Source organism: Rhinatrema bivittatum, chromosome 19, assembly GCF_901001135.1.
Source record: "Rhinatrema bivittatum chromosome 19, aRhiBiv1.1, whole genome shotgun sequence".
Lineage (NCBI taxonomy): Eukaryota > Metazoa > Chordata > Amphibia > Gymnophiona > Rhinatrematidae > Rhinatrema > Rhinatrema bivittatum.
In genome coordinates, this window is record NC_042633.1 from 19019558 (window position 1) to 19044129 (window position 24572).

The window sequence follows — 24572 nt, forward strand, 5'->3', positions numbered from 1 at the left end:
TCTTAAGCAACAGATTCTACAAAGTAAGGATAAACAACAAAGAATCGCATCTAATCCTTACTGAGCAAGGAGTCCCGCAAGGATCCTCACTTTCACCCACCCTCTTCAATATCTACCTCCTCCCTCTCTGCCATCTGCTCTCAAACCTCAAGCTTACTCATTACCTTTATGCAGACGACATACAAATCCTTCTTCCGATTACAGAATCCCTTCAAAAAACGATCACTTACTGGAACGAATGCCTTCAGCCTATTAAAAATTTACTCTCAAGCCTCAACTTAGTATTGAATGCTAATAAAACCGAAATGCTCATTGTCTCCCAGGATCCACTCACAATCTCTTCCAGCCTCTCTCTACCAAACGCAAATAACACGTTCTCACCTGACGTCAGAGACCTTGGAGCATGGCTAGACAACCATCTAAACCTAAAAAAGTTCGTAAATAATACCACAAAGGACTGCTTTTACAAACTGCAAGTCCTCAAAAAACTTAAACCCCTCCTTTACTTCTCCGACTTCAGGCTAGTACTACAATCCTTCATTCTTTCTAAGCTCGACTATTGCAACTCCCTGCTTCTAGGAATACCCACCAACACCATCAAACCATTACAGATGGTTCAGAATTCAGCGGCTAGAATACTAACAAGCACTAACAAAAAAGATCATATCACCCTAATCCTTCGTAATCTACATTGGCTTCCCATTAAACAAAGGATACTCTATAAGGTACTCACTATCATCCACAAAGCGACAAACAAACTAGCCCCCATCACATTAACCTCTCAACTCCAACCGCACACGTCTTCCAGACCAATCAGAAGCGCATACAGAGGAACACTGCATGCTCCGCAAATAAAATCTTCATTGAGCAAACGAGCGATTTCTTCAGCAGGCCCCCACCAGTGGAACACGCTTCCCCCAGATCTAAGATCAGAAACTAGTCACCAAGAATTCAAAAAAAGTCTTAAGACCTTTCTTTTCAAACAAGCCTTCCCAGACGCTTAATTCTACTCTGACGGACAGACATCCTATATATTAGGTATCTCCTAATCATGGACACCACACCAAGTCCTATTTTAAGACTCTGCAACTGAACAACTATCTTTGAGTTCAAAAAATTCATTTTTATATATATATTTGGCACTGTTAATATGCCTTTATTCTACATTAAATAGTTATACTGCTTATATTAAATAATATAATTTTATGTATTACCAGTTAAACTATAATATTTATTTTATCACTATGTTAAATTGTCATCTAGTTAAATTGTCATCTAGTATTACCAGTTAAACTATAATATTTATTTATCACTGTTAAATTGTCATCTAGTTATATTGTTCCATATGTTCTACAGTTCTATGTAAAGCTCCGCTCTCTGTTGGGCAGTTCATTGTTTTATGTAAACTGGAGTGATTTGTAGTCTCTACAAGAACTTCGGTATATAAAAATTAAAAATAAATAAATAACTCATTGGAGTTGGTGCCTTGGACATTCGCGCATATGTGGCCACTTCGGAGAGCTCTTTTCTCTCCAGGTGGAATCTGTTGTTGGAGTTCCATCTTCCCCCTCCCACTCAAGAGGGTAGACAGAGCATGTCTTTTCATGGTGGCTTATTTGTGCCAATCTGGAGCCATGATATAGAATCGGAGGTTCCAAATTGGGTAGTAGTCACCTCTGATGCCAGCCTTTCTGGATGAGGGGGCAGTGTCGGGATCAATCGGTGCAGGGCCATTGGTCAAGACAGGAAGCTTCCAGGGCTATCAGTAGGTTAGAGATGAGGGTGGTGCATTTTGCATTACTTGCCTTTCTGCCATGGTTATGTGACTGTCCGGTGCAGGTTCTATCGGACAATGCAATGACAGTGGCCTTTTTCAACCAAAGGTGGGGAAACAAGTGTCAGGTGATGAGTCTAGAGGCTCAGGAGTAGATTTGTTTGGGAGAACTCTTGTAGCAGCTGACGGCTTCTCATATATCCAAGGGTGGACAATGTTCAGGTGGACCTTTGTAGTCGGATGAAACTAGACCCTGAGGAATGGGAGCTGTCAGGTGAGGCGATGCGTCTCATCCGCAGAAAGTGGTGGTTTCCCCACATGGGCTTCTTGGTGTCCAGACAAATTGACAAAGCAGTCTGATTTACAGCCGTAGGAGAGAACATAGGGTGGAGGGTGAATCAATGCTGTCATTCTCCTATTGTTTCCAGATATTCCTCTATATGTCTTTCCTCTTTGGCTGCAGGTAGGCGAAGTGCTTCGGAGGATAGAGAAACATCCAAGCAGTGTGATTCTGGTGGCTCTGGAGTGGCTTCGTCGTCCATGGTTCACAGACCTGATCAGCATTGTGGTAGATAGACTGTTAAGGTTTGGCTATCTGCCAGGGCCTAGTTTTTGGATCAGGCAGATCACTTCTATCTCGCTGCCTGGCTTTTGAGAAGAAATGGCTGAGGCAGAGAGGGTTTTCCGAAGAAGTCATTACCACCTTATTGCAAGCCCTCCATTTCTGGGCTGTATGGGAGGATTTGGAGGTCTTAGAGTCTCTGTGTTTCGTTAACTGAGTACATCCTATCCTGGCTACGGATATTTTGGCCTTTCTGCAGGAGATTTTGGTTAAAGGTCTCATCTTTAACACTCTCTGAGAGTGCAGATAAAAGCTTTAGGCTGATCTTGGGACAAAGTACAGGGTTATCCTCTGTCTGCGATGATACATTTTCTTCAAGGAGCCAAGGATTCTATGTCGTCCAGTGAGGAGGATCAGTCCCTCTTAGAAGAATGTCTGAGGCTTTGTTTGATCCAATGAGACGGGTAACCATAAAGAACTTAACCCTGGAAGGGTTGGGTTTTTTTCTGGTGGCTATTTGTTGAGCCAGGGGAATCTTAGAACGTCATGCTTTGTCGTGACAAGATCCTTTTTCTACCATTTTCAGAGTTTGGAGTTTTGGATGGCTCGCTACCTTAGTTTTTGCCCAAGGTTGTTTTTGACGTTCCATCTTAGTAAATCTGTGAAACTCCCGGCCTTTTCCAGATCTGAATTTGTCTGCGCCTCATCGAAAAAGCTTCGTGTTTTTGGATGTAAGGCGAGCATTGTTGAGGTATCGTAAGGTAACCAATGATTTCTGGAGGGTGTATCAGCTTTTTGGGTATGGAATGGTCCAAAAAAAGGATGTAAAGCATCGAAATCTACAATTGCACGTTGGCTGAAAGAGGCGATTGGCTTGACTAATACTTGTAAGGATCGTCCTGTACCTGAGTGGTTGAGAGCTTACGTGACTCGTTCTCAGGCGACTTCTTGGGCCGATTCCCAACAGGTGTGTCTGCGGGATATTTGCAGGGCGGCTACTTGGCAGTCATTGCACGCTTTTGCCAGACATTATCCTTTGGAAGTCTCTCTTCTGGATTCCATTGGCTTTGGTGAGTGTTATACAAACGGGTCCCACCCTGTTAAGGGGAGCTTAAGTACATCCTGGGAATCTGGACTGATCTGGGTATGAACAGGAAAGGAAAATTTGGTTCTTACCTGCTAATTTTTGTTCCTGGAATACCACAGATCAGTCCAGAGACCCGCCCAATAAGAGAGGGGAGAGTCTGCTCATACTGATGTTTCGTATATAATGCGGTTTTACTTTGGTTTCTGGGAACAAGTGTTCCCTTTTGTTGGCAGCTTCACTATTCTCCTGTTGATTGTGGCAGCGTCAGTGAAACTTTTTTTTTCTTGGTCTCCATCTGCTGGCAGGGAGGCAAAACCAGGGAGGCTGGACTGATCTATGGTATTCCAGAAATGAAAATTAGCAGGTAAGAACCAATTTTCCTCTTCAACCCCTCAACACTCACAGATTGACTATGATCTTTTTTTGGCCAGTATTTCAGGAGCTGCCAAAACGTTTTGTGGCCTTTGAAAGACACTGGTGTGTGTTTGCACCTGTTCTGTGTGTGTACCAGCAGGGAGAGCATTGCATTTATGCATGTGTTGAGGGTGGGATACTGCGCTTGTGTTAGTGCTGCTGGAAGGGGGTGGGGGCATACACATGGTTGGAGGGGTGCACATGGTTGCTTGTGCTTGTCTAGGGAATGGGGGGAGAGAGCATGTTGCATTAGATGGCTGGGGATGGGATGGCTTTTAATGCGTCTTCAGATTTCAGACAGACATAGATGCATCTAGCTGTGCTCATCGCACAGATCTCTCCTATACCAGTGGATTACGTTTGGCCTGCCCTTTTGTTCTCTTCCCTCATCCCTGGTTCTCCAAGGTATGGCTATACACCTGTTCATCAATGTGAATAACATCTTATGGGGATGTTTGTTTGCAGTATGGACAAATAATTAGCATACAAGTGGTGCTTGGTGGGTTTTTTTTTTGGGGGGGGGGGGGGGGGGGGGGCGGTGTTGACACCTTTTGCTACAGAATTATGTTCCACTAAAATGACCCTTTCCTGTTGTCCTGCCAAACTTCTGAAATAGCCACCCTTTGTTTCTCTCTCACCTTCACTTGACCCAGGATGTGGATGCCACAGAGATCAAAGTGCAGGTGTGCATCTACGCTTTTGACCTGCTGTACCTGAATGGGGAGGTAAGTGTTAATGCAGGAAAGCCAGGTGCTAGCAGGTTCCCTGCTTCCTTAATGCTTTTTCTTTTTTCCTTCTGAACCCAACACCCAGTTCTTTACAGACTTTTAATTCCCTCCCTCTCCTCCATTTTATATACCTTTTCCTCTGTTTTTTGTGGCTTTTTGTCTGTTGTTTATGGACAAGTAAATGTAAACAGCCACACAAGTGGGTGACATCTGGTGCTGTTGCAGGGAAAAATCAGTCTCCGTGGACAAGCATAACAAAAGCAGCCACACGATTTGGGTGACATCATTCAAGAGTGCCATTCCACGCTCCTAATCCAGAAAACTATTTATGCATCTTCTAGACATGTGCAGGAGTTCCTGTGTTAATATTGCAGCGCGCCTCTCTTTTTTTTAATCATCTTTTTTTTAAACAATAATAGAGTATAAAACAAGCTCAGCAGATTGCATTACAATTGCCAAATTTGCTCGCAGGAACATGAAAATCTTTTTCCATCCTTTGTTCTATCCCTTGTTTTCCCCCACCCCTCCTCTTGTCATTGAGGGCATTTGTTTCTTATGCCTCCATGACTAAAATGATATCCTAACCCTCCCTTATCCTCCCCCATAAATGGCTCAAGAGGACCCGGCTTTCACATGTGTGGTTTCCCTGTACGTACCCGGATCAGTCCAGACAGGTGGGTTGTGTCCCCCTTCCAGCAGATGGACACAACCCACCGTCTGGACTGATCCGCGGTACTACAGGAACGAAAATTAGCAGGTGAGGAATAATTGTTCTTTTTGACAGGACTGCTGGCAGCCCTCCCACCCTGGGCTGCCGACTTGGTTTGTCCTTTATTTGCAGATGATGCAGCATGTTATTTCTTTTGCTTAGCACTTGAAGGACTGGTAAGTGAAGTAACCAGCCCCTAAGGTCAGTTGATAACTTTTTACTGAGCTCAGTGCTTCTCAGTTGGCTGGAAGCAGATGAATGGTTGACCAAGTCCATGTACAAGTATAATCCGTTTCCCTGTACATAGAAACATAGAAATGACGGCAGAAGAAGACCAAACGGCCCATCCAGTCTGCCCAGCAAGCCACGCAGTTCATCCATTTATTTATTTTTTTCCCACCCTTTTTCTCCCTCCCACCCATCACTATTGGCTTCCAGTACCCGGATCAGTCCAGACCGTGGGCTGAGCCTCCTGTCCAGCAGATGGAGACAGACCAAAACTGTAAAGGTATCCTATATCAGGACAGAGCCTACCCTACATCCCTTCAGTATTTGTCTGTCTCCAGCAGATGCAGGCAGCTGACCCTACGGTTCCCCTTCTTCTTCTTACCTTAGTTTTATCCTGTGGGGATCTTCTTCTCTTTTTCTGGTCTGGATCAAGCAAGTATTTAATTCTTGGTTATATTTAAAAAAAAAAAAAAGAAAGACTTTGAAAGATTTCTCCTTTCTTCAGAGAGACAGTTCTGTGTCTCCCCTCTGCTGGGAGCCTGGGGGGGACTTGCCCTCTACTTTTTCAGCCTAGGCTCCTCGTTCCCGGTGACAATTTGGGGTGATACTGGTGGTCCAGCCACTCCCCCCTTGGCTAGCTGTCCACTGTTGGGGAAAGTGCCTTTTGGCCTGTGAGGGAGAGATTTTCCCCTGCACTTGCTGAGTTGGAAAAAAAAAAAGTAGAGGCATAGCCGGCTTTTCTCTGCGCTATAATTTAGTTAAGCCTCTTAAGTACTGTAGACAGCTCCGGCAGAGTTCAGTTGCTGCCTCCGCTGACCAACGGGCTTCAGCCCTGCACAGCTCAGCTGTTTTTTTTTTTACAGCGATTTTTTTTTTTCTCTCGCGCTGATGCCGCGTCCCAGCGCCTGTAAGGCCTGCGGAGAGCCTGCCATGCGGCTCTCCCGCGGCGGCCTCTGTTCCGGGTGCCTACCGAATGGGGAGAGTCCCTCCTCAGCACCTCTGACTACGGCGACCCAGGGGCGAGCTACACTCCGCATGGCCAGGCCGTTCCAGCCCGAAAAACCACGGGAATGGTGGCCATTTTGGAAGCAGGCTCTCACATGGTGTTCCCCAGGGCTCCTCCCTTTCCTCTACTCTATTTAACATATACCTCCTCCCCCTCTGTCATCTTCTAACGGAACTTGGACTCAAATTCTATATCTATGCAGATGACGTCCAAATCGTCATTCCCTGTACGTACCAGGATCAGTCCAGGACACCTGGGTTGTGACTCCGCACCAGTAGATGGAGACAGACTAAAACTTGTGGGCGGAGCCATATAAGCCCCTGTGCCAGTCACAGCCCCTCAGTCTTACTCTGTCTCCAGTAGATGGTGCAGGTCTAGTCACAGCCCTGCCTGACCTGATTCTGGTGTTGGTGTTAGTCAGGTTTGAATTTTTGGGCTAGGTTTTTTGTTAGGCATAGTTGTTTTATATACCAAATTGGGGTTTTCTTTTAATCCCTTAGTCTCGGGTGCCCTGCCTCCCAGGGGGGTTGAGAGGTCCTGAGGGGACTACCCTCCCCGGTTGAGGCCGCTGCCAGGGTCGAGGACCCGGCTGGCCTAGTGGCAGCGTCAGGGGTGACACCGGGGAGCCCGGTTCACTCACCCCTGCAGGACTAGGGCTCCAGGACCCGGGACAGCGGCGTCAGCGTTTAAAAAAAAAAAAAAAAAAAAAAAAAAAAAAAAAAAAAAAGTTTTCTGTTTTTATTTTGTTGCGGCCGGCTCTCCGTTGCTTCGGCGTCGCTGCTCCGTCGTTTTCGCACAGGGGGGCGCCGCAGGCGAGAGGGGAGGTCGCCGAAATAGTTTTTTCTTTAATTTTGACTCGCCTCAGTTTTTTACTTCCCGCGGTCGCCGGCTTGCCGCGCGGTTCTTCAGGCAAGGCCTGTGGGTCGGCGTGCGCACGCGCGTGTTTTTTCCAGGAGGGCCTCTGCTCGGCCTGCATCCAGGACGGTGAACCAACGTCCAGGGCATCGCGGGGGGCTCGGGCCCGGATCGCGCGTTCGCCGCCGCGAGGGGTAGGCTCAATAAATAGGCCTCAGGACATTTTCCCGCTCAGCGCGGGAGCGGCGGCCATTTTGGCCACTGGCAAGGAATTCTCGCGGACTGCGGCAGGCGATTCGGCTCTCCCTCCCGCGTTATCCCCGCAGCGGGGCGCGGCAGGAGGGGGCGCCGAGGAGGGGCTTCAGCCCCGGGGGGATTCCGGCGCCGATTCTTCCAAATCCGGGTCGTTTCTCTGAGGATTTCGCGGGCTTGCTGCGCAAGGTACTTATGTACAAGCGCAGCAAGCGCTCCCGAGGGGGGGGGCTCTGGGGAGGGCTCCAACCAGGCCCCACCGAGTAAGCGCAAGGCGAAAAAGACCGCGATGCTCGCCCAGGAGCCAGCGCGAGGGAAACGGCTTCCCCGGAGCGTACCTCAGGAGTCAGATCCAGAAGATTCCTCCACGGCAGATACTGGTGGTCTCGAGGAACCCCCGAGGGGGGCTGAGGAGACGGGGGCGGATGGCTCCGCCCAGCCCGGCGCGGTAGCAGGTACCCAGGCAGCGGACGGGATGACCCCAAGGTAGTCCGTCTGTTCCGCAGAGAGGAACTGTCGCCATTCATCCCGGCCATTCCTCCAGGACCTGGGGATAGAGGCTTCCCCAGTGGTGGTCCGCCAGGAGGTCAATATGGATCCAGTGCGACTGGGATACCCCGGAATTAGGGTTGATAGTCAGCAAGGCCATGGATAGCTCTACCCGCTCCCGGAGGAGGCGCTGGAGCTTCTGCAACTTCCAAAGGTGGATTCAGCGGTCTCCACGGTGACGAAGAGGGCCCACTATCCCGGTCACGGGGGGCGACGGCCCTTCGGGATATACAAGACAGGAAGCTTGTAGTGCAGCTCAAGAAGATATTTGAGGTATCCGCCCTAGGGGTGCGGGCAGCAATCTGCACTAACTTCACCATGCGCGCTAGTTTACGCTGGGCCCAGGTCCTTCAGGCGAATGCAGGCCTGTTGGCGGAGGTGGCGTCTCAGGCTGATAGATTGGAGGCGGCAATAGCTTATGGAGCTGACGCCCTCCACAACCTGCTGCGCACCTCTGCTAGGTCCATAGTAGCCGCAGTTTCGGCGCGCCGTCTCCTGTGGCTACGCAACTGGGCAGCGGATGGCTCTTCCAAAGCCCACCTGGGTTCGTTACCTTTCAAGGAGTTGGATGATTTGATGGTTTCTCTGGGAGAGAACAGGGCATTCTAGCTGCCCGAGGATAGGGCCAGGGCGCGGCCCTCCTTTCCGGCCAGTGCCCGGTTCCGGGGGCCCAGGAAATCGCGCCCTCAAAGATCCGCCGGCTCTTCGTATAGACCATCTTCTTCCCGGAACACTCAATGGCAGCAGTCCTTTCGTGGGAAAAGTTACGGGGAGCAAGGCGGGGCCCTGTCGGGTGCGGGGTCCAAGCCCTCGCATTGAACTCCGGCCGGTCCACCTCTCGTCGCGCCTGCGGCACGCCGTTCCAAATGTAGGGGCACGGTTAACTTTATATTTCGAGGAGTGGACCAGGGTGACGTCGGGCCAGTGGGTCCTCGACGTGATAAGACACGGCTACGAGTTAGATTTTGCTCGCATCCCAGCGGACGAGTTCCTGGTCTCGCCCTGCAAGGCCCCAGGAAGAGGGCAGCGATGTTGGACACCTTCCGTCGGCTGGAAAGCTTGGGGGCCATATCCCCCGTCCCTGCCGATCGGTGCGGCTCGGGCCGTTACTCCATTTACTTCGTAGTTCCCAAGAAGGACGGCACTTCAAGGCCAATTCTGGACCTCAAAGGGGTAAACAGATGTCTTCGAGTTCCCCACTTCGAAATGGAAACGATTCGGTCAGTTATTGCTTCGGTGCGTCCGGGCGAATTTCTGACTCCTCTGGATCTCACAGGAGGCGTACCTTCACGTGGGCATTCAGCCATCGTGCCAGCAGTTTCTGAGGTTCTGCGTTCTGGGGAGGCACTACCAATTTCGGGTGCTCCTTTTTGGTCTTGCAACGGCGCCTCGGACATTCATGAAAGTGATGGTGGTAGTGGCGGCGCAGCTGCGACGGGAAGGTCTTCTAGTTCTTCCTTACCTAGACGATTGGCTGATTCGGGCGAAGTCAGAGAGTCAGTGTCGATGGGCGGTGGACAGGGTCCTCCAGTTCTTGCAGTCCCTAGGCTGGGTGGTCCATTACAACAAAAGTTATTTGGCTCCCACTCAGTCCTTGGAATATCTGGGGGCCTTATTCGACACGAAACGGGGCAGGGTAATCCTCTCTCAAGATCGGATATGCAAACTGCAATCTCAGGTGCGGCGTCTGTTGTCTCTTCGCCGTCCACGAGTCTGCGATTACCTGACGGTGCTGGGGTCTATGGCTTCAACGCTCGCGTTGGTACCCTGGGCGTTCGCTCACCTGCGGCCATTGCAGTCTTCTTTGCTGTCCCGTTGGACACCAGTTTCAGAGGATTTCTACCTACTGCTCCCGCTTGTGGGTCCGGCGAGATCCAGTCTTCTTTGGTGGCTGGATCCAAGTCATCTGTCCTGTGGCATATCCCTTCTCGTTCCCGACTGGACGGTGGTGGCCACGGATGCCAGTCTCTCCGGCTGGGGAGCAGTTTGCCTAGGGAAGTCGGTGGCAAGGTCGTTGGTCAGCGTCGCAAGCTCAATGGTCCATCAACCACCTCGAGACCAGAGCGGTCTGTCTGGCTCTCCAAGCCTTCATACCCTTGGTGCGGGGACAGGCGGTCCGAGTACTGTCAGACAACGCAACCACCGTGGCCTACATCAGTCGTCAAGGAGGGACGAGAAGTCCACTGGTGGCGGAAGAGGTGAGAATTTTGATGGCCTGGTCGGAACAACATCTCAGCAGCATAGCAGCGTCTCACATTGCCGGGGTCGACAACGTGCAGGCGGATTTCTCAGCAGGCATCGTCTAGATCCTGGAGAGTGGGAACTGGCGGACGAGGCGTTTCTTCTCCTCTGCAGGACGTGGGGAGTTCCCCACTTGGATCCGATGGCCACGTGGCACAACGCGAAGGCTCCGCGTTTTTTACAGTCGGCGTCGAGAGCGGGGAGCAGAGGGCGTCGATGCGCTGGTGCTCCCTTGGCCGACGGATGTGCTGCTGTACGTGTTTCCCCCGTGGCCACTGATCGGCAAGATCCTGCGGCGTGTAGAATTGCACCCATCCAACGTGATCATGGTGGCACCGGAGTGGCCACGCCGTCCATGGTTCGCAGACCTCATTCAGTTGTCAGCGGAGGCTCCCCTTCGTCTCCACGGCTTCGCGGGGCTGCTTCATCAGGGCCCCGTCTGTTTGGAGGATGTGGATCACTTTTGTCTCGCGGCATGCTTTTTGAGAGGAATCGGTTAAAGAGCAAAGTTTACTCGGACGCGGTTATTGCTACGCTGCTGAGGTCCCGGAAGCAGTCTCCTTCCCTGGCTTATGTCAGGGTCTGGGTAGTTTTTGAGGATTGGTGTATGAAGCGAGGTTTGGATCCCACCGCCGCTGCGGTCTCTGATATTCTGGCTTTCCTCCAGGTGGGACTGGCCAGAGGCTTGGCGTGCAGTTCCCTACGGGTCCAAGTGGTGGCACTTGGTTGTTTGCGGGGGAAGGTCGGGGGGATCCCCTCTGGCTCTTCACCCGGATATAGCCCGTTTTCCTGAAGGGGGCTAAGCATCTCCGTCCTCCCTTGCGTCCTTCCTGTCCGGCTTGGAATCTTAATTGGGTTCTTTCTGCCTTATGTTCGGCACCGTTTGAGCCTTTTTGCAGCGCTCTACTGTCTAGGATCTCACGTTGAAGACCATGTTTCTGGTGGCGATTTCTTCGGCACGCCGTATCTCGGAATTGCAGGCGTGGTCATGTAGGGAGCCGTCCTTGCGACTCTCCGCCACAGGCGTTTCCTTGCGCACGGTCCCTTCTTTCTTCCGAAGGTCGTCTCGGCTTTTCATTTGAATCAATCCGTTGAACTTCCCGCTTTCGCGGTCGGGGAGTCGTCGGATCCGAAGACGAGAGACTTACGAAAGCTGGATGTGAGGAGGTCCCTCCTTCGCTATCTGGAGGTCACTAATCCTTTTCGGATAACGGATCATCTGTTTGTCCTCCTTTCTGGTCCCAAGAAAGGGGCTGCAGCGTCTCGCACGACGATCGCCCGTTGGCTCTAAGAGGCCATAGGCTCAGCGTACTTTGTACGGGGAAAGACTCCGCCGGTGGGTCTTCGGGCTCATTCGACAAGGTCTCACGCTGCGTCCTGGGCGGAGTCTTCTCAGGTGTCGCCCCAAGAGATTGTAGGGCGGCTACCTGGCAGTCGTTGCATACCTTCGTCAGACATTACCGTCTGGATGTTCAGGCCGCTGAGGTCGGAGGGTTTGGAGAGAGGGTACTCCGAGCAGGACTCTCTGCTTCCCACCCTCGGTAAGTTGGCTCTGGTACATCCCAGGTGTCCTGGACTGATCCTGGTACGTACAGGGAAAGGAAAATTAGTTTCTTACCTGATAATTTTCGTTCCTGTAGTACCAAGGATCAGTCCAGGATCCCGCCCGCTGACAGAGAGTCCGCTCATCGTTGTTTCCTTGCGCTCACCGCTTGTTCGCTCTCCCGGTTGGGGAGTCCGGTTCCCGCAGGGGTTGGAATTGTTTCCGATTAAATGGCAAGTTTTGTTAGTTAGCTATGGTTGCCCTTTGGGTTTCTACTTTGACATTACGTATGACTGAGGGGCTGTGACTGGCACAGGGGCTTATATGGCTCTGCCCACAAGTTTTAGTCTGTCTCCATCTACTGGTGCGGAGTCACAACCCAGGTGTCCTGGACTGATCCTTGGTACTACAGGAACGAAAATTATCAGGTAAGAAACTAATTTTCCTTTCCCTTCCGCGACTCACTTGCTACCACCCTAAGTTTCTGGGAAAAATGCCTTTCCACTATCAACACCTTACTCACCTCAATGCAACTTGCCCTCAACTCTGCCAAAACAGAGCTTCTCCTCATACTTAACCACCAAACCTCTAAGCTGATCACACCTACTGACCCTCTCACCTCGTCCCTACTCTCGCAACCATCAGTTCGGAATTTAGGGGTCCTAATCGATCCACATCTGAACCTTAAAAACCACATCACCTCTGTAATTAAGGGAGGTTTTTACAAGCTCATGATCCTAAAAAAACTCAAGCCACTTCTTTACACCCACGACCTCAAAACTGTTATTCATGCCACGTTAACTTCTAAGCTTGATTACTGCAATTCCCTGTATCTTGGCCATCCTTCCTCCACCATCAGACCTCTCCAGATTCTGCAAAATGCCACAGCAAGGACCATTAGCAACACACGCAAATCAGATCATATTACCCCCGTCCTCAAAGGCCTATACTGGCTCCCCATCTCCTACCGCATCTTGTTCAAAACCCTCACTATTGTACACAAAGCTGTTTACAACCACAATTCCTCTTGGCTTAATGAACCCCTCCAACCCACACAATCCTCCCGCCCTACCAGAACAATTCATAAATGCACCCTGCTAGTTCCCCACCTTAAAAAAGCCCGCCTATCTGCCACAAGAAATTGTGCCTTCTCTATTGCCGGCCCCACACTATGGAATGACCTACCGCCCAACCTTCGCATGGAACCCTGCCCTTTCAAATTTAGAAAACAGTTAAAAACGTGGCTCTTTCATCAAGCCTTCCCGGATTAACATCCCTGACACCTCAGCTTCCCTGACACCTCAGCTTCTCTGATTTCCCCCCCCCCCCCCCCGGTACCCTTCCTATCCTCTGCATCTTCTATAATTGCTATAACGACCCCTCCAGATCCCGGTATCATTCCTACTATGTACTCATGCTCCTCCTGTATATCTTGTACTCCCGCCCCTTATTTAACCTTATATATTTCTACTTTATTCTCTGTTCTCATATATCACTTATATATTTATACTCCTGTACCATATTTAACCATATTTATTGTATACTTAACCCTATTTAACCATTTGTTACAGTTCCTCTCGCCTCCTTCCTGCTCTAAATTGTTGGGGTCCCCTCAACCCCCAGTTCCTCTTAATTCCCCCCCTCCCCTCCCCCCGTTATTTGTAATTTCCACCTTTTGTTATTATGTAAACCGATATGATGTGTACTTTAATGTCGGTATAAAAAAACTGTTAAATAAATAATGCAGCTGCAAGAGGAAGGTGAGCCCGATTCCTTAGTTTCCCCACCAGATTTGAGCTCGTGCCCCCCTCCCCCCCCCCCGGGAAGTCCAAGTCACGTTTTTCCACAAATCCTATCTAGCTATCCTACACGGAATTTTTATGCAAGAGCGTTTTGTTCATACAGAATTTTCAGTTCACTTGTTCAATTTATCAGCTTTTTCCTTGTTACCTGCTTGATCCTTGGGAATTTATATCTACTTTGAAAGTGTTTTATACTGAAGGGGTGCGGGGTAGGCTCTGTCCTGATATGGGATACCCTTACAGTTTTGGTCTGTCTCCATCGCTGGACAGGAGGCTCAACCCACGGTCTGGACTGATCCGTGGTACTACAGGAACGAAAATTAGCAGGTAAGAACCAATTTTCCTTTGTCCACAGTTTGGTTTTTCTAGAGATGCTGATGTCTGGGCAGGGCTATATGTCAGCGAGTCCGTTTTCACTCAGTCTCCATCTGCTGGGTAGGTGTGCATGACCCACTGGTGTGGATTGGCCTGCCTGCTTTCCTTAGAGGAAAGGAAATTATCAGGTAACTTCACCTTTCTCTGGTACTCTTGGGCATTGAATCTTATTATCTCTTCCCCATTCCCCCCTCCTGTCCACTGCATCCTGCCAGCTCCTTCTAGACTTGAATTGTTTTGTGGTGTGCATGCACGTTCCCATCTTTCCTCTTCCCCATCCACCCTCAACCCTACTCTTCTCATTCTTCCTACCTGTGTAACCCATGGTGTTGCCTCTCTTCATCTGTCCCAGTCACTGGTTAAAGAGCCCTTTACCAGAAGGCGGCAGCTTTTGCGGGAGGCTTTTGTGGAGACAGAGGGGGAATTCCTGTTTGCCACGTCTATGGACACCTCCAGCATGGACGAGATCTCAGATTTCCTCGACCAGTCCATCAAAGGTACTATTAATTGGCCTCTGTCTAGCTCCTGCCCAGTTACACAAAGCTTTGTGTGACAGAGCAGCTTTGATTTAAAAAAAACGCCTTTCCTCTTTATCTGTTACGTTTTTCATGCTCTTTCAGTGGCCATCCAACTTGACTTGAGTATTGGCTCCTCTGAAAGCTGCTCTTGGGCCTAGATCTAGCGTTCCTCTTCATCTCACCTTGCCTATTCCTCTTCCCCCAGACTCCTGTGAGGGGCTGATGGTAAAGACCCTGGAGCAGGATGCTACCTATGAGATTGCCAAGAGGTCGCACAACTGGCTGAAGGTGAGCAGAGCTTGGCTTGAGTGACTTTTAAAGCTGCTTCTTGTGTGTGTGTGACCTGCTCCACCCTTCTGCTCTGATTCCCTCTGCCCCTCTCTCTAGCTGAAGAAGGATTACCTGGAGGGTGTGGGGGATACACTCGACCTTGTGGTGATTGGTGCATACCTGGGGAAGGGGAAGCGCACCGGCACCTACGGTGGCTTCCTGTTGGCAGCACACGATGAGGAGAATGAGGAGTACCAGACCATCTGCAAGGTGAGGATCCATGTGTTTCCCATGCTTCGGCCATCCCCCTCAGGAATGCATGGCTAACCCAGGCAAGTGTTTTATCAGGCCATGGTGTGCGGGCAAGAGCTTGGCACATGGTGCGGTGCTGGCACCATTTTAGTTATGGGACAGTTGACTTGAATGCATTTTTTTTTTAATGTGCCAAGAGCAGCTTCCTTGCAGCGCAAGCCTTTGGGGGGGGGGGCCCCTGCATCCATCCATCCATCCATCCATCCCACCACTAAGCTTTCTGGGATCCAAAGGCTTCTTTAGCATCCGTCCCAGAGTGCTAAGGGCTAAGACCTGAATGGGTTCAGTGCTTCTGAAAACTTTGTCATCTCTTGATGAGAAGACAATGGAAATGCATTCAGCTCTGAGCAGCAGTACTCTATGAACTGATTTTTTTCTCCATCTTTCTCCCACCTTTCCTCATCCTCCACAGATAGGAACTGGTTTCACAGATGAGGACCTAGAGAAACACTATAACTTTTTTAAGGTAAGGGGTCATCACTGTGACATGGATGCATTCATAGTTAGGTGTGGGGGCAGCAAGAAAATACAGGAGTCGGCCATATTTTCCTAATCCAAAGGCTCTGTGAGGCTCCAGGAACCCCTCAGCTCACCAGCGTGAGAAAGGAGGGGATGGGGTTCTTCACACAGGAAGTTGTTTTTTTTTTTTTTTGCTACTAATTCTGTGCCTCTGAACACTGCAGGATCAAGTCATCGAGAAACCCCGTCCTTACTACCGCTGGGACAGCGCCGCGGAGCCCGATCACTGGTTCGAACCCGTGCAGGTGTGGGAGGTGAAGTGTGCTGATCTGTCTATCTCCCCTGTGCACAGGGCCGCCCAGGGACTGGTGAGTCCATCCTGACGCGCTGAATTGTCTTCACACTAACTTCCCCACAGAGCTTCAGGCAGCCACATCGCCTTGGTATGTAGGCTCTTGCCTGACCCTAGGATGCACAACGTGAAGGCAGAGCCTTGGCCCTACACAGGAGGCAAACCAATCGTACAAGGGGTGTTTCAGCATTAGGTATGATGTATTGAGACAACAGTTCAGGGACTAGAGTTCTACATGTAGTGTCGATCAGTGGCAGGGCATGGGAGACCCCTAAGTTCGATATCTGGCTCCTGCCCCTTTGGATGTGGCTGTTGCTGAGGATCCTGCAGAGCAACAATCACAGCCAAGGGAGGGGGGGGAAGGACATCCCAGCCATTGAGCAACAGTTACACCTACTGGCTAAGGCTACAATGCTCCAGAGAGTGCAGGGGTCTGTGACCTCCCTTATGATGGCTGGGAGGTCTTCCCTAGGGACTGCAAATAAAGGCTTAGGGAGTTATAGCCCCTAGTAGAGGTTGGTTTTTTTTATTTGAACTGGAAGGCTAGGGTGCAGGATGAAGCCGAAAAGCAAAACGTTTGATTTCACAACCTTAACGGTGAGAGGAATTAGTAAGACACTTACAAAGTGTTACATTTTTTTTTCCTGTTTATCCACATCAGACTCTTCACCACACTTAGTATTTCTTGACTCTCATCAGGTGGATGACACGAAGGGGATCTCTCTCCGCTTCCCACGCTTCCTTCGAATCCGGGGCGACAAAAAGCCAGAAGATGCAACAAGCAGCTCTCAGGTACCCCACCATGTTTTGTAGTCTTAGAAGGCCCCCTTCAGACTCCCTGGAGGGGGTTTACCCTCTGGGGAAAGGACACAGATTTCTCACAAAGATAACAGGGGCTTCTTGCATGCCTAGATCATCCAGGGGTGCTGCTCCGGCAGCGTTCACAGCCACCGGGATGGAGTTAGCAGTTAAGGGTGATGCCTATTGACTGGATGCAGGGCCCCAGAGGGTGCCCTAGGGCATGCTCCCCAACTGAGGAGTGTCGCTGAGAGGAAGAGAGAAGATGACAATGACAAACCTTTTGCGGGAATAAATGGGTCATTGAAAAGTTGTTTGTTTTTCCGCAAGGCGAGGGAGAAGGCCTATCTTTCCCGACTCCCATCCTGAGAAAGGAATTCACATGAAAACTGTACTTTTTTGCAAGTCCCAAATTCCAGATGGTTTAGTGTGTTTGTTTTTCTAGGTTTGCTAAGGCTTTTGAACAAGACAGATGTGTTTGCTGAAAGGCTCATGTTCCCCTCTCTCTCTCTCCCCCGTCCTCCTAGTGCTGTCTGGTAGAGAGAGCATCCCGGTTCCTTTCCTTCCAGCTAGGCCCATATGAGCAGCTCTCCTGACATCCGCCAAGTCACTGCTTTCCATTCCTCTGTCCACAGGTGGCCAGTCTGTACCGGAAGCAGCAGCAAATCCAGAATGCCTTGTCAGCCGAGAAGGGAGCAGAGGATTTCTATTAGTGTCGTTCCCCCTCCCCCCCCCTTCTTCCCAACCTCATCCCCTGGGACTGCAAGAGGGGACGGGAGGAGGAGAGTGTGTTTTGGAGAGGCCAGCCTCCCTTGCCATGTAGGCTGTCAGCTGCACCAGCTTTGGTGCAGAACTTTAGGGACTGGTTAGTAAAACGTGGACCAAGGAAATGCTACTTGAGAGAGAGAGAGGTGCATCCCTGACAACCTTCACTCTGCTGTTGGAAAAGGGATGGGGAGAAAGCGCTTAATATCCTTCTGTATCCGCCCCGCCCCCCCTTCCCCCCCTTATTCTTTTTCATAAACAGCCTTGCTCCGTTCTGCGTGCACCCCCTTCTTCCCTGTTCCCCCTCCGTTTCCAGTTTTTGGTTGGCTTTGGGGAGCAGGGGGGTGTGGGAGTCTTCATTCTGTTGCTGTTCAGTGCTAGTCCAGGTCTGTCTTCCGTTTGGCAGTGTAGCAGGGGTTGCCACAAGGCCCCCTCCCCCTTCCCTGTGGCTGAAGAAGCAGGGTTTACAAAGGATGGTCGGCTGTGTTTCTGGAGTTCCTGTCTAAGCAGTCGCTGCCAGCCTGACTCTCCCCACACCTTGACAATTTTGGCCTGTCTTGGTTTTCTTCCCATCTCCTGATTTGCTCCAGTTTTTGTCGTGTGTCGTCCGTCCCCCCCCCCCCCCCCCCCCCAGGAACAGCATGCCTGGGAAAAGGAGGTGAAAAGAAAAATGCCCGGATGTGAGACTTGTAGCAACAAGTGAGTGTATCAACAGTTAACATACAGATTTTAAAGGAGAATCTTTAGAGAGAAATTTGAGGGGGCCTGAAAAATATTTTGGGGTCCTTTTAAATCTTAAAATATATATATAAAAACTATAGCTTTTTAAACTAGGATAAAAACATTGTCCCCTGCAAAAAAAACCCTTTGAAGCCAGTGGTGCGGGGGCACTGATGCCAAGCATCCTCTGCTACGGAGGATTGATAAGTGATAGCTGTTACCTTGCAAGCAGCAGTTTTACAAACAACCAGCCCCCTCTCTCACATAAGGGAATTGATACCTGATTGGTGCAGCTACACCATAATCAAGGACCTGTTTATTTCAGACCTTATTTGTGTGTTAAGTCTGATTGTTTATCAGTGGTTTAATCAAAGATCATGCTTATGCACCGTGTTGCTAGGGCTTGTAACCTGTTGGCAGGGTCCTCTCCCCGGTCTCTGGGCAGGAAGGGCCCTATGTGGCACACCCTGGATGCAAGCACAAATTTCTGTTTTGCACGATGGATGCTGGCTTGATTTTGAATAAGCTCTTCTCATACCCTCTTCCCTTCACCCCATTACCTCAGGTACTTTAAAACTGGTTTGCTTTGAGATTACTTGATCTTTTTAAATGTTTTTTTTGTTTTGTTTTTGGGAGAGATTGTCATATTAAGGCAGTTGCCATTTAAGTTGTGCCATTTCCCCTATGCTACCCTAGCCCCCCTTGCATTGAGCTGTATAAAAATGTTAGCATAATGGTGTACAATAAAAAATTAACCTGGTACATATCCATTCCACAGTCTGAATATCTCTAGTTAAACACATTCAAAACACTGCAAGGACCTGTTATTTTATTCTCTCTACCATCACCAAAATCCATTCCTTCCTTTTGAGCACACTATCAAAATCTTAATCTTTATCCAATGTTCCTGTTTATAGCCCAGATCAGTCCAGACACATGGGTTTTTCTCCCAAGAAATGTAGGATGGTAGTCCTCACAGATGGGTGACATCATCAGATGGAGCCTGTCAGGAAATACTTTTGTCTAGAAACTTTGACTGGCACACTGAGCAGGCCACTAACCCTGTAGCCACACTGGGTCCCCCTTCAGTTTCCTTTTTTCCACGGTGCTATTGCCTCACGCTTTGTGGAGCTCTGTTTCAAACCTTTTCCTCAAGGAAAAATTTGAAGTCCCCTGTACATACCCGGATCAGCCCAGACTGCTGGGTTTTGCCTCCCTTCCAGCAGATGGAGATAGAGAAAAACTTGAAGGGCACCTCTGTAAGTACAGTATGCCACCTGCAGCCCCCTTCAGTATTTCTCTGTCTCCAGCAGATGAAGGTGGAAGAACCTGCAGTCCTGGTTGATTGAAAAAGGGTTTTTTTGGGAATTTTTTTTTTCTGGACAGGAATCCATTTTTTGTTGGCTAAAACAGTTTGTTAAAAAAAAAAAAATCAGCGGGCCTCCCGAGGAGACTTTCATTTTTCCGCGGGTTGTACACTGGTGAGGCCAACGCAACGCCTGTCGCATACATCGACCGGAAGGGAGGAACAAAGAGCCGTCCTGTGGCTGCAGAAGCAGACAAAAACAAAAAAAAAACCCACAAATAACACAGGCTTTTTTGGCGGCGCTGCTTCTCTTGGCCTCCCGAGCTCCGTTTTCTTTATTCAGTGCCTCTCTCTCCTTCAGAGCACGGTGATACCGTGTGCTTCGGCATGCCATGCATGTGGGGAGCCGGCGTCCCGGCTCTCTAGAGACCATTTATGCTCCCAGGGGCGAGGGGCCGTAGGCTTCAGCAGCAGGAGGAAGGGAGAAGCAGGCAGATTGGTCCCATGGTGTGGGCAACCAGATCGTGCCTCGTGGCACTCGGCCTGCCATGCTCCTGCGGATCGTGGGAACGGTGGCCATTTTGGGGGCTGCCGATGCAGATAGCTCGGCAGGGGGAGAGGTTTACCTCCTCAACTTTTTCCACATATTTGCCCCGGATCTCCTCATGACTCTCTTCCCACCCACCCCCCCCCCCCCCCCGCAGGAAAATTTAAAGGGCCAGCCACCATTTTCGCCGCAGTTGTATTACTGCATAAGGCATATTTGGCTAGCCTTATGCCCATGGAGGATCCGGAGCTGCCTCTGGGTCTTTCGGGGGTTCTTAGGCCGGATCCCCCAGAGGTTTCCCGAATTTGGGTGGTTCGGGAGGGATCCGGTTCTGGAACTCAGGGGGCGGTTGCACTGGAGGGATCCTCTTCAGGCGGACTTGGATGAAGAGTCGTCCGAGCGTGTAGCGCAGGTGGAAGGGGATGATCCTAGAGTCTTTAGGCTTTTTAGAAGGGAAGAATTGGAACCTATGATTCTGTGTGTCCTTGCTGAGTTGGGTATACCAGCCGGGGAAGTGCTTCTGGATCAGGGCACGGTGGATCCGGTGCTGTCTGGTCTTCGTCCCCGGCTAGGACTTTTCCCTTTCATCCTATGCTGCTTCAGTTGATGATTCGGGAGTGGGATACTCCATAAGCTAGCCTTCACGTGGGCCGCACTATGGACAAGTTGTGCCCGCTGCCAGAGGACTCTCTCAAACTCCTTAAGGTTCCCAAGGTGGTTGTGGCGGTATCCGCAGTCACGAAGCATTCGACTATTCCGGTGGTTGGGGCGGCTGCACTTAAGGACTCCCAGGATTGTAAGCTTGAGGTGGTACTTAAACGTATCTTCGAAGTGTCTGTTCTTGGGGTTCGAGCGGCTGTTTGCAGCGGGCGAGTCTCAGGTAGATTCAGCAACTCCTGAGTGCCCGGGATCTTTCCCCGGAGGAGACGGAACAGGCTAATCATCTGGAAGCGGCAGTGGCGTATGGGGCGGATGCCCTGTACGATCTTCTGTGTACGTCTTTGCGCACTATGGCTTCGGCGGATTCGGCTCGCAGGCTTTTATGGCTCCGTAATTGGTCGGCCGATGTTTCCTCCAAATCACAGCCGGGGGCGTTTCCTTTTCGGGAGAAATTACTTTTTGGGGATGATTTGGAGCAGCTCATTAAGTCATTGGGAAAGAATAAGGTGTACAAGCTCCCCGAAGATAGGCCGAAGGTTTCTAGGGGCTTCGGTTCCTCCTGTTCGCGCTTTTGGGGTCAGCGCCGTTTTCACCAGTCTAAGTCGGCGCCTTTTAGCCAATGGCAGACGTCTGGGAGGTCTTAGACTTGGTCCCATTCCTTTCGAGGCCGTAGACCAGTTCGTGACGGTGGTACCCCGGGTGCGACAGGAGCCAAATCCTCCCAATGAGATAGTGCTGTCCACTCCTCCGTTCCAGTCGTCGGAGGATGGCTGTCCCTTTTTTTTACAAGGAGTGGGTCAAAGTCACGGACCATTGGGTTCTAAGCATCATAGAACATGTCTACGCCTTAGAATTTGCTTGTCCCTTGCGTGATCTATTCATGGGGTCCCCCTGTGGGTCTCTGGAGAAAAGGCATCAAGTGTCCCTGACTCTTCGTCGGTTGTTAAACCTAGGTGCGGTGATCCCGGTTCCTTCGGATGAAGTGCGGTCAGGCAGATATTCAATTTATTTCCTGGTTCCGAAGAAGGAGGGTTCTTTCCATCCGATTTTGGATCTAAAGAAGGTCAACAGAGCACTTCGCGTGCCCCATTTTCGTATGGAGACGCTGTGTTCCATAATCGCCTCCGTCAGGAATGGGGAATTTCTGGCGTCGCTCAATTTGATAGAAGCGTACCTACACATAGCAATTCGGAAGGATCATCGGTGGTATCTCTGGTTCATGATCCTTGGCAAGCATTACCAATTTCAGGCTCTTCCCTTCGGTCTGGCTACCGCCCCTCGCACCTTTACCAAGGTGATGGTGGTTGGGGTGGCAGCTCTCCAAAGAGAGGAGATCCTGGTCCATCCCTACTTGGACAGTTGGCTCATCAGAGCGAAGTCAGAGGAGCTATGCCAGATGGCAGTTGCCAAGGTGGTGTAGACTCTTCAATCCCTGGGGTGGATAATCAATTCCGCCAAGAGCCCTATTCAAGATTTGGATTTTTTGGGGGGCCAGGTTCGATACGCGGATCGGGAAAGTCTTCCTTCTGCAGGACAGGATAAACAAGCTCATGTCTCAGGTTTGGCGGCTATTGTCCTTACCACTTCCCAAGGCGTGGGACTACTTGCAAGTGCTTGGTTCTATGGCATCTACTCTGGAGTTGGTTCCGTGAGCTTTCGCCCATATGAGGCCATTGCAGAGAGCTTTGCTCTCACGGTGGGATCCCAAATCGGAGGAGTTTAAGGTTCCCTTACCGCTCCAGGAGCCGGCCAGGTCCAGTCTAGCTTGGTGGTTGATTCCCGAACACCTGTCTCGGGGAGTGGATCTGGAAGTCTCTCAGTGGGTCATTGTAATGACCAATGCCAGTCTTTCCGGTTGGGTGCAGTTTGCGGCTCTGTCGGCGCAAAGCCAGTGGACGTGGCAGGAGGCGCAATGGTCCATCAATCGTCTGGAGACAAGGGCGGTACGCTTGGCTTTACAGAAGTTCCTGCCTCTGGTTCATCGTCAGTCGGTGAGAGCTCTCTCCAATGCAACGCCTGTCGCATTCATCGACCGGAAGGGAGGAACAAAGAGCTGTCCTGTGGCTGCAGAAACAGACAAGCTCATGGCCTGGGCATAGGTGCATCTTTTCAGGATAGCGGCTTCTCACATAGCCAGGGTCGACAACGTTCAAGCAGATTTTCTGAGTCATCAGAGACTGGATCCCGGAGAGTAGGAACTGTCCGATGAGGCATTTGAGTTGATCACTCATTGGTGGGGGATTCCCCGCTTGGATTTACTAGCGACTCGGGGGGAATGCCAAGGTGCCACGCTTCTTCAGTCGCAGGCAAGAGCACAGGGTGGAAGGAGTGGATGCTCTTATCCTTCCATGGCCTTGCGACATTCTGCTCTACGCATTCCCGCCGTGGCCTCTGATAGGCAAGATCGTCAGAAGGACTTATTCTTTGCGAGCTTTGTGCGGGCAATGGCAGAAACCATCCCCTTCCAGCTTTTAACAGAAGAGGATGCCCACCATTAGATGTTGGAGGTCCTCCAATTCGTGGATGTCCCTAAGGAGGTGATAGCCGTCCCTGTACATGAGGTCCTCTTAAACCTCCTCTACCGGCTCCGGGAGTACCCGGGTTCAGTGGCTCCAGTCAACAGAAAAACGGATGCCACCTATCTAGTGCAACAGGCCCTGGGCTTCCAGAAGAGCCAGTTACCTCATCAGTCAGTGGTAGTGGAATCTGCCCAGAAAAAAGCCAAAAGGACCCTCCCTCACTCCTCCGCCCCTCCGGGGAAGGACCATAGAGCCTTAGATGCTCTAGGTTGGAGAGTTTTAGGATCCATGCTTATCGCTCGGATAGCGGCATACCAGTTGTACATGAACTAGTACAACTGGAACCTCTGGAAACAAGTCCAGGAGTTTGCTGAGGGCCTACCTCAACAGTTCAAGGAGGACCTAGAGTCCATCCTCCAAAAAGGATTGGAAGCCAGGAAACATGAAATGAGGGCAAAGGGTCTCAACAGCAGGCATTAGTGCCAGATGCTGGGCCTGGCTGAAAGCCTCCGACCTTTGCATGGAGGTTCAAGACAAATTGGCCAACCTCCCCTGTACAGGAGAAAACCTGTTTGGGGGACAAAATCCGGGATGCAGTGGCCCAAATCAGGGATCACCATGAGACCCTACGTCGGTTGTCTACTACCACCTCTGACTCCTCTTCGGCAACCCACAGAGCACCATATAGGAATTCAGAAAGCAATTTTACAGGCAACAGAAATACTATCCTCTGGCACTCGCTGCCCAAAGAGGCCACCCTCGCCAACTTTGAGTGCCTACGGCTCAGCCAGCCCCTCAGCCTAGCCCTGCAGCTGGCTTTTGACTGGCACAGAGAGAGCAGTAGCCTAACCACTGTGCCCACACTGTCCAACCCACCGGTGGGAGGCAGACTCTGCCTATCCGCAAACAACTGGTTCCCAATCACCACCGACTAATGGGTGTTATCCATCGTTGCACAGGGTTACCGCCTGAACCATCTCAATGTTCCCCCAGACTCCCCACCCTCTCTGGCATGGAGCCTCGTGGAACACGCAACGATCCACGAGCTAGAACTCTCAGCCCTATTATGGACCAGAGCTGTAGAATCTGTTCCCCGGGCTCAGTGCGGCTGGGGGTTCTACTCCCGGTATTTTCTCATTCCAAAGAAAACATGCGGCCTCCGAGCCATAAACAATTTCCTCCGGAGAGAGTGGTTCAAAATGGTATCCTTGGGTATCTTAC

The 24572-nt window shown here is 50.6% G+C and overlaps 1 protein-coding gene across 1 annotated transcript in view; it reads left to right on the forward strand.

Moving 5' to 3' along the window:
• Positions 1-19089, forward strand: part of LIG1 (DNA ligase 1) — a 110398-nt gene extending 91309 nt beyond the window's left edge. The window contains exons 19-26 of the mRNA XM_029585207.1: positions 4491-4562; positions 14478-14622; positions 14849-14931; positions 15031-15183; positions 15638-15691; positions 15909-16052; positions 16736-16828; positions 17470-19089. Coding sequence (XP_029441067.1) covers positions 4491-4562; positions 14478-14622; positions 14849-14931; positions 15031-15183; positions 15638-15691; positions 15909-16052; positions 16736-16828; positions 17470-17547 — 822 coding nt within the window. The 3' untranslated portion in view covers positions 17548-19089. The remainder of the gene's footprint in view (positions 1-4490; positions 4563-14477; positions 14623-14848; positions 14932-15030; positions 15184-15637; positions 15692-15908; positions 16053-16735; positions 16829-17469) is intronic.
• The last annotated feature ends 5483 nt before the right edge of the window (positions 19090-24572 follow it).